This window comes from Antechinus flavipes, chromosome 4, assembly GCF_016432865.1.
Source record: "Antechinus flavipes isolate AdamAnt ecotype Samford, QLD, Australia chromosome 4, AdamAnt_v2, whole genome shotgun sequence".
NCBI lineage: Eukaryota > Metazoa > Chordata > Mammalia > Dasyuromorphia > Dasyuridae > Antechinus > Antechinus flavipes.
In genome coordinates this window covers 104,125,566-104,139,250 of record NC_067401.1, presented here as the reverse complement: position 1 = coordinate 104,139,250, position 13,685 = coordinate 104,125,566, and the positions used below count along the sequence as shown (strand labels likewise).

General features: G+C 34.4%; 1 protein-coding gene across 1 annotated transcript in view; it reads left to right on the top strand.

Annotated features, from left to right (window-relative positions):
- Positions 1 to 11,391, top strand: part of C4H1orf131 (chromosome 4 C1orf131 homolog) — a 35,979-nt gene extending 24,588 nt beyond the window's left edge. The window contains exons 3-7 of the mRNA XM_051993649.1: positions 5,606 to 5,662; positions 6,065 to 6,160; positions 6,281 to 6,367; positions 8,539 to 8,594; positions 10,693 to 11,391. Of these exons, the coding sequence (XP_051849609.1) occupies positions 5,606 to 5,662; positions 6,065 to 6,160; positions 6,281 to 6,367; positions 8,539 to 8,594; positions 10,693 to 10,831 (435 nt within the window). The 3' untranslated portion in view covers positions 10,832 to 11,391. The remainder of the gene's footprint in view (positions 1 to 5,605; positions 5,663 to 6,064; positions 6,161 to 6,280; positions 6,368 to 8,538; positions 8,595 to 10,692) is intronic.
- Positions 11,392 to 13,685: the final 2,294 nt, after the last annotated feature.

Sequence of the window (13,685 nt, the reverse complement as noted above, 5' to 3'; positions counted from 1 at the left end):
ACTACAAAAAGAACTGCTACAAACATTTTTGCACACGTGGAGCCTTTTCTCTCTTTTATGATTTCTTTCTACCTGTTCTTTAGAATTAATTGATTGTGAAAATTTCCAATCAATTTTCAGTCTTTGCCTCAAAGACTCTTTTATGGAATCTAATTTTATTGCATTATGGTCTGTGAAAGATAAATTTAAAATTTTTACTTTTCTGCATTCGTTTGTGATGTGTTTATGCTTTAACTCATGGTCAGTTTTTGTGAAGGTGCCATATACAGTTATACAGTAGAATTAATTACTATTCTTGTTCATTTATCTTGAGAGGCCTAGATCAAGTATTTTAAATGGTAGCTACATTTCCAGGGCAGCACGCAAAAGCCTGCTTAACCGATAATATATGTAGATAAATAGTACTTAGAATATTAGCCTAAATTATAGGTCATATGAACAGGAAGCCTTGCAAGGCAGAAGGGTTTTGTATTGTTAACAAGCATCCAGTTAAAACAAACTTGAAAAACAAGAAATCCTATATAAGAGTTTAAATAGGGAGTAGACAGGAGAGTTGGGTGTTATCAGTCAACCAACAGATGTTTATCGAGCGCCTACTATGTGAAGTGTAAAACATGGTCCCTGACTTTAATGAGTTTATAATCTTGTTGTAGTGATTAGGGAGGGGGCTCCTTTATGCTCCTTTGGATCTCATCCAGAACCTCATTATCCAGCAAGACCCCTGGTACCCATCCCTGACCAGAAACTTCTGCCTTTCCGAGTGGGACCTGAAGGGCAGACCTAAGAAGCTTCTCCTAAAACCTTCATTAAGGAGAGCACCTGTGCTGCCATCCTGTCTCTATTGTAGATACTTTCTCCCTACCTCCTTTTCAGCTTTCCTTTGTATATTGTCTTCTTCCATTAGATTGCAAACTCCAAGGCAGAGACTGCCTTTTGGCGGGGCAGGGCTATTACTAACTTCAGCACTTAGCACAGTGCTATTACATAGTAGACTTTTAATAGTTTATTGACAAGATTCACAGACACACATTCACTGGTGAGTGCATCAGGGCTTCCTGTATTTGTAGCTAACTAAAGTGTTTGCAAAAAGTTTAAAATCAGCTTCAAGGGGAACTTAAAGGTCTTCTAAGCCACGTCCCTTATCAGATGGTGGAATGTTTTCCTAGGTCAAATAGGAGTTACTCAATGATGTTACAGTGTGATATTAGGAAACCTTGAATTGATGGGCAGGGCCTTTCCATAAAGTATTTAGCCCTTAGATTTCTCTGTTAGCATGGTCCTCCTTACTATGGAGGCAGTGGAAAACTTTTACCACCACCAATCAAATTGAAAATAAATTGGGCCGTGAAGCAACTTTAATTTGGTTAAACTGTTGATCAGTGATTACAGATCTGTAATTATTTGAATTAATAAATATTATCATGGCTATTTTACATATGTAGACGAAGGGATTTGTTCCATAGGATTTTAGAGATCTCTAAGTCTTCCACTATTATTAACATAAGTGATTAAGCATGTGATGAATTCATTAAGGAATGATTTTCAACTATATTAAACATATTAGTCATATAAATCAGTAACTCAGGTGTCCTAGCTCCTTAATCATTGTTGCTTGGTGTACTAGTCACAACCATAGATTACGATAAGAAGGGCTGGGGAGTAGATGTCATCATTTTCCCTAGGGATAGCTATGAGGGAAGCTATGAAGGATAGTTTACGAATTATGTTTATGCTCTTCACTGATTAATCAAGTTTCTATAAAGGAAGTCTTGTGAAAGATTACCTAGTCCAAGAAAAGTATTTTTAAAATATTTGCTTATTCTATCAGGGAAAGATGACAAAAGTTCCAGGTGCAGAATTGTGAAATTCATTTAATGTGGCTTAACAGCACTAAATCTAAATTTAGCACACACACACACATCCCCCCCCCCCCCAAGTTACATGTGAAATTTATATGCTTAAAAGGAAAAATATGCCATAAAGAGTTTCACAATTTCTAGTACAATCCTTTCTATTTTACTTTGTTTTTAAAAATGCTTATATTATTTGGTGTCTTGTAAGTTGAGAATAAATTTTAAAAAGATAGGCAATAAACTTGGGGAAATGGACTGGTTAATAAAAGTATGCTTAAGCTCTTTTTGTGTTAGCAGAGAATTGGAAAATAAGTAGATGTCCTTCAGTTGGGGAATTGCTGAATAAGTTGTGGTATATGAAGTTAATAGATTATTAATGTACTATAAAAAATGATGAACAAGCTGACTTTAGAAAGGCCTGGGGAAGATTTACACGAACTGATGCTGAGTCACACACAGTTAGGAAATGGTAAGTGTCTAAGACCAAATTTGAACTCCTGTCTTCCTAACTTCAGGGTTAGTGCTCTATCCATTATACCATTTAGCTGCCCCTGAACCATTGCTATTTATAATTTGCATTTCACAAGTGTCTTCAAAAGTAGAAACTTAGGTGCCTACTTATTATGTGCTAATCAGGCTAAAGTCATGAACATTTACATTCAGTCTGCTATTTTTGACAAAAATAAAGTTTTCTCCCTCAAAACAAATGATTAAGGAAGCATTGGAAAGGGGAACATTTTTTTTAAAAATTATTTTTTTAACACACATTGCTTTATGAATCATGTTGGGAGAGAAAAATCAGAGCAAAAAGGAAAAACCATGGGAGACAAAAAAACAGGAAAAAAAAGTGAACATAGCATGTGTTAATTTACATTCTGTCTCCTTTTTCTGGATGCAGAAGTCATTTTCTGTCCAAAGTCTGTTGAGATTGTTTTAGATCATTGAACCACTGAGAAAAACCAAGTCTTTCATAGTTGGTTATTGTACATTCTTGCTGTTATAATGTACAATGTATTCCTGGTTCTGCTTGTTCACTCAGATCAGTTCATGTAAATCTTTCCAAGCCTTTCTAAAATTAGCTTGTTCAGCATTTTTTATAGAACAATAATATTCCATTACCTTCATATACAACAACTTATTCAACCATTCCCTAATGGGTATCCCCTCATTTTCCAATTCTTTGCAACCACAAAAAGAGTTGCTACATTTTTGCATATGTGGGTCTTTTTCTCTCCTGCATGATTTTCTTGGAATACAAACTACTGTAATGGCACTACTGGGCCAAAGGGTATGCACAGTTTTATAGCCATTTGGGCATAGTTATTTTTTTTAATATTTTATTTTATTTTATTTAATAATAACTTTATATTGACAGAACCCATGCCAGGGTAATTTTTTTTTTTACAACATTATCCCTTGTACTCACTTCTGTTCCGATTTTTCCCCTCCCTCCCCCCCTCCACCCCCTCTCCTAGATGGCAAGCAGTCCTATATATGTTAGATATGTTGCAGTATATCCTAGATACAATATATGTTTGCAGAACCGAACAGTTCTCTTGTTGCACAGGGAGAATTGGATTCAGAAGGTAAAAATAACCCGGGAAGAAAAACAAAAATACAGATAGTTCATATTCGTTTCCCAGTGTTCTTTCTTTGGGTGTAGCTGCTTCTGTCCATCATTTATCAATTGAAACTCAGGTAGGTCTCTTTGTCAAAGAAATCCACTTCCATCAGAATACATCCTCAAACAGTATCGTTGTTGAGGTATATAATGATCTCTTGATTCTGCTCATTTCACTTAGCATCAGTTCATGTAAGTCTCACCAGTCCTTTCTGTATTCATCCTGCTGGTCATTCCTTACAGAACAATAATATTCCATAACATTCATATATCACAATTTACCCAGCCATTCTCCAATTGATGGGCATCCATTCAATTTCCAGTTTCTAGCCACTACAAACAGGGCTGCTACAAACATTTTGGCACATACAGGTCCCTTTCCCTTCTTTAGTATCTCTTTGGGGTATAAGCCCAGTAGAAACACTGCTGGATCAAAGGGTATGCACAGTTTGATAACTTTTTGGGCATAATTCCAGATTGCTCTCCAGAATAGTTGGATTCATTTACAACTTCACCAACAGTGCATCAATGTCCATTTGGGCATAGTTAATGGGAACTTTCTTTAAGAAGAGGTTGGAAACTGACACTGATTCTTTCCAAAAATTATATATATTAAGAGTTTATTGTATCAAGATTGTTAGGTAGGGTGTCAGAGAAAATGCAAAGTCATTGTTCAAAGACTACACACTAGTCACATGATGACATGGAATACCACAATACACAGTATTACATAATTCATAAGCACTTATTACTATGTATCAGGTACTGTGCTAAACTCTACAGATCCAGAGATAAATTGCCCTCAGAGTGCTTACACTATCAAGGAAACACTGTACATGTAAGTAGAAACATATAGACAAAAAGTGGTATGTTGTAAGGGGGAAAGAAAGAAGGCCAGTGAGTGGATTGTAGAGGGTGTGGTGGACTCATATAATTTGAAATAAGGCAGAAAAGTAGGTAGAAACAAGATTATAAAGATTTCTAAAGGCCAAACAGAAAAAATTTCTGTTTAATCATAGAGGCAGTAATTGGGAGTCATTGGGGCTTCTAGGACAGAGGAGTAACATAGTTAGATTTCTATTTTAGATATATCATTTTGGCAACTATGTAGAGCATTGGATGAAAAGAAGAAAATCCAGAAGCAGTGACAGGTAGGTAGACAGGGTAGACAGGTAACAAGCATTTAGTAGTGTTTACTAGTGATGAGCAAACTAAGCAAAAAAAAGACATTCTGTTCTCAAACAACTTTCATTCTAGTTGGAGAAGACAACATTAGTGAGTAGGAGGTAAAGGACAGGTATCAGTACCTGGGCAAGGGGCATGGTGACAAAGTCCAAGTCCGGCACAGCTGAAAGGAGAATGAAGTTTGTTTGGTCTGTGCTAATTTCCAAAATGAAGTTCAGGAAAAGTGCTCATGAATGGGAAATGGGAGCTTGACAAAATGGAATGATACTAGAGTATATTTAGATGGCAGGTGATGAGGCAAATATCAGAATGAATTATATTGACAAAGTCATTAGAGTCAAAAGTACAGTAAGAAGTAAGGGAGACCTTTGGAGTGAACAAAAATAGTACCGGTAGTAGATGGTGAGTGGCCTGAATTACATAGTAATATAATTACATAGAGAAAAAGGGATGAGCCAATATGGTATAGGAGATGAAGAGCCAATTTCAAATTCAAGAAAGCCAGAATCCATGTCTGTCCATCTCAACATATACTGACTAGTCACTTAATATCAGTGCTCTGGTATACCAAAAGTATACCTTGCTTAGCATTTGCCAATCTATTAGTAGTAGGGGTTTATTCATGAGGAAGACCCTGCATCAATAAAATCCCAGGTATAGAGGCCCTGTAGCTCTCCCTTCCCTTCCCTCCCCCCAAAAAAATTATATTATAAATACACAAGGTGCAGAACAAAGTTCTCTGTGAAGTCCAGGTAGAAGGATATTTCCTGACTGGAAAAGGGCAGGTTGATTAATATGAGTAGACAAGTTGACTATGAATACACATTCTGACCTTCTTAGAAATTGTTTTTGTATTTGGCCAAACTTCTGGAGTCAACAGTCATGGACATTACACCAGTATGGTAATGAATTGATTAAATGAAAACCTTTCTTTTTTTTCTTCCAGACAAAAATCAGTGCCCTTGAGAAGGATGTGGGTATACAAGAGTTTAATTTGGAAAAGGTATGTACTTGAAGATCCTCTGAAGAGATTTCAGAGGAGGAATGAACATAAATCTTGGGCAAATTCTGAATTTTATTCCTCCTCTTTCATTGATTTATACAGAAGTTGCCCTTTACGTTAACCTTCCCTTATTAATGAATAAATATTCCTTACAGGAATAGAGAAGTGGGAAGATTCAAGGTGGTGGTGTCTTATGTATATTCTTAATGTTTTTTGATCACTAAAACTCCTTGACTTAAAACATAAAAGATTAAAGAAATTATTCTTAATAGGTTAGTAACATTAATAGTTGGTAATTTTAGTTGTAAGAGTACAGGCATAGTTAGTATTGAGTATCCTGGGATGTCTTCTTTAGTGCAATTACAATGGTAATTAATGTCTATTGTTGCTCTGTGTTCACAGGCCCGTTTGGAAGTGCATCGGTTTGGGATCACTGGTTATGGGAAGGGGAAAGAACGGATCCTGGAACAAGAGAGAGCCATCATGCTTGGTGCTAAGGTCAGCTGCTACTTTCTGCCTTCCTGTGCCATTTAAGAGGTGATAGGGAAAGATAGGCTTTGAGGGGGATTTTTGCCATTGAGTTAAGATCAGTAATATGTGTTTCTTAATTCATTGCAGCCTCCAAAAAATAATTATGTGAATTACAAGATTTTACAGGAGCAAATCAAAGAAAAAAAGGCAGCAAGGGAAGAAGAGAAAAGAATGGTGAGTATGATCTTTTTCCCTTATACTTTTTTATATTTTTATACCTTGAAAAGATTTTGTGTATTTAAGTCAGTTTAGCGCTGAATGGGAAGGCAAATTGAATCAAGAAACATTAAGCATTTACTATGTGCCAGGCATTCTTTAAAATGTTGGAGACATAAAGAAAGGCAAAAAGTAGTACTTGTTTCCAGAGAGCCCTCAGTCTAATGAAGATGAAAATGCATAACTATATAGAAATAATATGTACAGGATAAATTAGAGTGATTTTAGAGGGAAGACATTAAGATGGTGTTGGCGATGGTATTGATAATGATAACTCACATTCATATAGTGCTTACTGTGTGCCATACACTGCGTTAAGTATTTTTACAATTATTGTCTTATTTGAGCTTCACTACAACTGTGGGAAATGGGTTCTCTTATTAGCTCTTATTTTACAAATGAGGAAACCAAGGCAAATAGGATGAATAACTTACACTGGATCATACAGTCATTTTCTAGTAGACGGGGATCTGTTTTGTTTCCAGTTCTTTGTTACCTATTCACAGCTTCATCAACAGTGCATTTATGTGCTTACCTTTCCATTACCTCCCCAACATTTACTATTTACCATCCTTGCCAATATGCTAGTTATGAGGTAGAATTTAAGGATTTCTTAATTTATATTCCGCATTATCAGTAAGTTGAACTATATGGTTGTTAATCATTTGACCACTTTTCTATGGAGAATGATTTTTGTTCTTACACAATTTCATTTGAGGCCTATATAGATTGGATATCATACCCTTATCAGACATAGTTGATAGAAAGATTTTTCCCCCCCTAGTCAACTGTTTCATTTCTTAGTCTGGATGAAACAGTTTTATTAATGTAAAAGTTCTATAATTTCATGTCATTGAAATTACTCTATGTCATCTTTTCTAATCCATTTCTCACTTGTTTGGTTAAATTCATCTACCTATGCCTGAAAAAAAGCATATGATCTACTTCAATTTTTATTTTTTGTAGTATAATCTTTCATATGTTTATGTCATTTATGCATTTTGAATTTATTGTGGAATATGATGTAATATGTTGGTCAAAACCTAATTTCTGCCAGACTGATTTCCACTTTTGCCAGCAGTTCTTATTAAATAAATTACTTCTTTGTTATGTAATTCACTTTTTCGTTTACTATTGAGTTCAGTTATTTCTTCTTATTCTTTATGTAGTCTGTTCCACTGATTTAATTTTTTTTTCTGCCAATATATAGAGCATTTATTATTTTACTAAATGTCAGGCACTATGTTAAAATGGCAGATACAGGCAAGCAAGACTGCCCTCAAAAAGTTTACATTTTAAAAGCTTATATTCTAAAAAATTTACATTAAGAAGATCTTATATAAAGGAGATATAGGAAGAAGAATGGGGGGGTGGGGTTTGACTCCATAGAAAACAGTAGCTGGAAAGCATAGTGGAGGCTTAATTTCTGGGGAACATAAGATAAAAGCCCAGGATGGTTCATGGTGGAAAACATGTAATCTATCTAGGAATAGATTAGGATGAAGGCATAAGTGGAACTAGCATAGTTTGAAACTGAAGTCTTATGTCCCAGCCAAATAGGGGAAGAGTTCAAAGTTCAGGATATGGAATTCAAATTTAGAGGGAGGAGGAGGTGGGAAAGAAGGTCAGAGGGAAGTTGGCATGATTTGGTACTGGTTGTTTGGTTCCCCCCACCCCCCATTCTAATTTATTTGTTTTTAAAGTTTTTTTTTTTATTTTCAAAACATATGCATGGATAATTTTTCAACATTGACTCTTCCAAAAACCTTGTGTTCCAAATTGTCCCCTCCTTCTCCCCACACCCTTCCCTAGATGAGAAGTAATCTAATATATGTTAAACATGTGGAACTGGTTGTTAGGAAATATCAAGAGATTTTGACTATGACTGCTTTATAATAAGAATTTAAGATCGAGAAGTGCTATTTACCCTTTCATTCTTACTTTTTCATTTTTTTCCTGTGATACTCTGGTTCTTCTTTTGAATTTTATACTGTTGGTTCTTAATTTTTTTTTTAATTGAATGACCTATTAGAAATAAACTGAATGTCTTTGTAAGAATTAGTATTTTGTAGTGACATTGGAACACAATATTACTTTGACATAAAAATTTTTTGAAATTCTGAAATTAGGCCCAGGTCACAGATGCTTTCAGAACAAAGAAGAGAAAAGGTTCAGAGGATATTAGGTGAGTACTAAGTTTCAAAAAGTTAATGATTAAATTCCCATTAAGGAGTCATAACAAAATATTGCCACTAATAAGACTTTTTTTACTTATCCAATTATGATCATACTTTTATACAGTTTTTTCTTCACAATAACCTTGTTGGAAATATAGGTAGGATAATTTTGTTATCTCCACTTTATATGTAAAACTGCAAAGGTAGAGAAGTAGCTTTTCCCAAACAACATATTTGTCCCATTTCCACCAAGCTGAACCTTCTTTAGCTTCCCTAAATCAAAGATTTTTTTTTGTTAGACAACTCACTAACTGTAGCCAAGCTCACAGATCTTTGAAATTAGCTCTTACTCATACATAGCAGTCTATAGTACTCATGGATCCAAGATTGACATTTCTAAACTTAACATCAATTTCAAAGGAAAAAATTAGGTAAATTTTCAGTTTTTTTTTTCCTATTTGCAACAACACAAGACTAGAACGTCTAGAATCCTTTCCTCTCCATCCTTTGCCTGAACCCCAAGCAATTCATTCTTGTTAATAAGGTCTTGTCTAAGACTATGTTAACCTGCCATATTTTCATATTTGTCATCTTCAGTTTTATATTTCTGAAACCATCTCAGCCCAGCTCAAAAGGATACTCTGACCATTTCTTTTTTTGGTTTTGGAATAGAATAAGCATTTATTAAGCATCTACTGTAAGCACCTCCTGTGTGCCAGCCACTGTTATAAATAAGCTCTTGAGACTGTTACCTCATTTGAATCTCACAACAACTGGAGGTGGATGCTATTATCCTCTCCATTTTCAGATGGAAACTGAGGCAAAGATGAAATGACAGAGGCCTGAAGTACCTGAAGATTCCGGACTCCATCTTCAATAATATCACTTAACTGACTCTACTTTGTCTATATGATCGTGGACAAATCACCTAATTCATGGGCCTCAGTTTCCTCATTTGTAAAGTAAAATGTGACGATGTCTTTAAAGAAAAATACATTTTGTTAGTTCCCTTTTTCTTTGTATCACAGTTATCCCAATTCCATGCCCACCCCTCCCATTACTTTCCATCTCTCCCTCCTAGTTTTTGCTAGGATTTAAAATCAACAATGTGTATCTGGCTTAGGACTGTGAAATTCCAAACTTGACCAGAAAGCTAGAAGAGATTAAAAATATATATAGATAGATGATAAGAAGAACCTTCTTAGTTCTTAATGCCAATGTATAATAATGCTGTCTGGATGCTTCCTTATTTAAAACATATCTCCTATTCTATTCTCTAGGACTAGGTGACTCTCTTCACCCTGAGATGTAATGAGGGGACTTTGAATTAAAATACATGTGTAACACCAAAACTACATTTTATTACTCCCCCTGAACTCTACTAACCCTTATACCTGCAAGGAACATTCTGACACTTGAATCATGGTATTTGATAAGAAAATGCTAGCTTTGATTAAAGGTCTCTCCCCTTGCTTTTTAAATTATGGATTTCTAGTCATTTTTTAAAAGTTGCTTTTTCATATTGGCTGAGCAGATGGTAGTAATACCAATTCTTTAATTATGTCTACCACAAATGGATGCTTTATAATTATTTAATGCCAAACAGTATCAAACAGTATTTTATAAGTACTTAGTGTTAAATTAGTTTGTTTCAGATCAGTTAAAACAATTACATAGCAGAGAAAAAAAAAGAAAACCACTTAGGAAAAAACCTCTGATACAGTGCCACATCTGACAGTGTATACAGTACATTGTCTTTGTGGTCTTCTATCTCTCTATCGTTAAGGAAGAAATAGGTTTCATTATCTTTTCTTTGGGACTATCATTGGATTTTATGATTTTGAGCATGCAAACCTTTCCATTTTCTTTGATACAATACCATGTAATATAGAACATTAGTAATTTTCAGTATTACTGTGCTTTATTCTTTTGTTATGATTTTCATCATCTCAGTAATCTTTTGCTCAAAATAGCCTTTTTTCTCATAATGTCCATGTTAAGATGTCATCTTTGATTCCCCTTAAGTTAGGACTTTTGATAGGTACTTTGTGTACCTTGTTCACTCAACTTAATTATATCCTTTTTTTCTCTTATTTTAAAATCTAGGAAATCCAAAAAGAAGAAATTGGCTCCCAACATTTTGTCAACAGGATCAGCAGGACAAATTGGAAAATTCAAAAATGGGACCTTGATTCTGAGTAGTGTGGATATCAAGAAAATAAATTCTTCTAAAATGACTAAATGAAATATTTCACTGAATCAACTGAAAAAAGAGAAGAGAAACAGAAATAAGCTCCTTGATCCTAAAGGAATATTATAAATTCATTCAAAGATTTCCTTATTTTCACATTTTTGCTGGGGGCTTTTTATGTCATTTCCATTATATCGTTCCCTCTTCCAAAGAGCCATGGCTTCTGACAAAAGGAAACAAAAAAGGAAAAGAATTCATTTAAACCAAGCAACAGATAATTAAAGTGAAGTGTTATGGCCCCCCCTAACCATTGTCTTCTATCTCCATCTGCAAAGAAAGAAGGGAAGAACCTTCTACTCTTGCTCTAAGGCCAAACTTGATCACTTCCAAAGATTCCATTTCTGTTGTTTTATTGTTGCTCTTTTCATTTTCATTCAGTATGTTATTTTCCTGTTTCTCTTTCACTCAACATCAATTAATATACATCTTCCCACATATCTCTGCCTTCACCATTTCTTTCAGATATGTACCATAGGTTTTTGGTGTTTTTTTTAAAGCTATTAACCCATCACTAAAAAAAGTGCTACTGAAAAAATATAAGACATCAAATGAAAGTGTCTGTGTGACCTTTTTATCATTGAGTTGGGGAATGGAGGAAGTTGGATGGGGATATATGCTTAACTATATAATTTCTGCATTTTCTAAAAATTTTTTTCCCTTTAAGGAAAGAAAAATCATCTAATCAATTCATATCATATTTCAGAGTGGTGAGACTGATTGTTAAAGTATAGAAATGGCCATTTGTTGGAAAGATTAATAATACATGTTAGTTTTTTCCTTTCTTTTTTTCCCCCCTGAGGCAAATGGGGGTCACACACTTTGTGTTGAACATCTGAGTTCAGATTTGACTCCAACGCTGGTGCTGGATCTTCTGTGCTACCTAACTGTTCTGCATGTTAGTGTTTTTTAGAAAGGGAAAGGGTAAGTTGAGTGTTAGTGCCTAGAAGGATCTTAAGTGATTATCTAATTCAGTCTGTTTATTTTGTAGATGAGAATTCTGAGGGCCGAGAGGGAAATTGACTTGATTGAGGTTACATAAACAATAAATGACAATATTAGGATTCAAATCCATGTCATCTTGCTTCAAATCTAATTCTCTTTCCCCATTATACCATCATTTTCTCTCTTATAGTTTATAAAGTATAAATTGGCTTTAAGAAAGTTTACAAAAATTTTTCATGCCCAAAAACTTTCACTAGAATATGATTATCATAACATTTTTAAAAATTCTGAATTCTTATATCCAAAAACAAAAGCAAATGAGCATTCTCATATATTTGTAATGATAGCATTCATAATAACTAAGTCTGTACTATTCACTTTACAAATATTTCCTTATTTAATCCTCATAGCCACACTGAGAGATAGGTGCTATCTTATTTTATGAAGTTAAGTGACTTGCTCAGTGTTACACAGCTAGTATGGATCTGAGACCAGAATCGGACTCAGCTTGTCTCTAAAACACTGTACCACTAGATGTGTTTATATGGAGCAGAGGATTCTATATGAAACTATGAAACTCCATTTCAAACCTTTTGCTCTTTAAAAAAGCATTATTTTAAAAAATTCCCTGCTTATCTATATTCCTTTTGAATGTTCTTTCTTATTTACATATTTTTAAAAAAATGTTGAGTTAATAGAGCTTTTTGCCCTGATTATCTTACTGTGCACATAAAGCTAGTGACCTGGTTGCTAGACTCTGCCTGCTTTTACCTACATAGTATAATCAGTACAGTCATCTATGACTAAAGGCTATAAGAATAGATTTCTGTCTGGAACAGCTTATCTCTGAATCATGAGTGTCTTGAGTTGTTTCCAGTTTCTGTAGGGCATTGGATAACCTGACAAATTATAGTAGGCTCTACTATGGGTCAGGTAGATTGGTCATCTCTCAGTTCCTCAACTGCTTCATAAGATAAGATCATATTTATTATATAAACTATTCATATCATATTTCAGAGTGGTGAGACTGATTGTTAAAGTATAGAAATGGCCATTTGTTGGAAAGATTAATAATACATGTTAGTTTTTTCCTTTCTTTTTTTCCCCCCTGAGGCAAATGGGGGTCACACACTTTGTGTTGAACATCTGAGTTCAGATTTGACTCCAACGCTGGTGCTGGATCTTCTGTGCTACCTAACTGTTCTGCATGTTAGTGTTTTTTAGAAAGGGAAAGGGTAAGTTGAGTGTTAGTGCCTAGAAGGATCTTAAGTGATTATCTAATTCAGTCTGTTTATTTTGTAGATGAGAATTCTGAGGGCCGAGAGGGAAATTGACTTGATTGAGGTTACATAAACAATAAATGACAATATTAGGATTCAAATCCATGTCATCTTGCTTCAAATCTAATTCTCTTTCCCCATTATACCATCATTTTCTCTCTTATAGTTTATAAAGTATAAATTGGCTTTAAGAAAGTTTACAAAAATTTTTCATGCCCAAAAACTTTCACTAGAATATGATTATCATAACATTTTTAAAAAATTCTGAATTCTTATATCCAAAAACAAAAGCAAATGAGCATTCTCATATATTTGTAATGATAGCATTCATAATAACTAAGTCTGTACTATTCACTTTACAAATATTTCCTTATTTAATCCTCATAGCCACACTGAGAGATAGGTGCTATCTTATTTTATGAAGTTAAGTGACTTGCTCAGTGTTACACAGCTAGTATGGATCTGAGACCAGAATCGGACTCAGCTTGTCTCTAAAACACTGTACCACTAGATGTGTTTATATGGAGCAGAGGATTCTATATGAAACTATGAAACTCCATTTCAAACCTTTTGCTCTTTAAAAAAGCATTATTTTAAAAAATTCCCTGCTTATCTATATTCCTTTT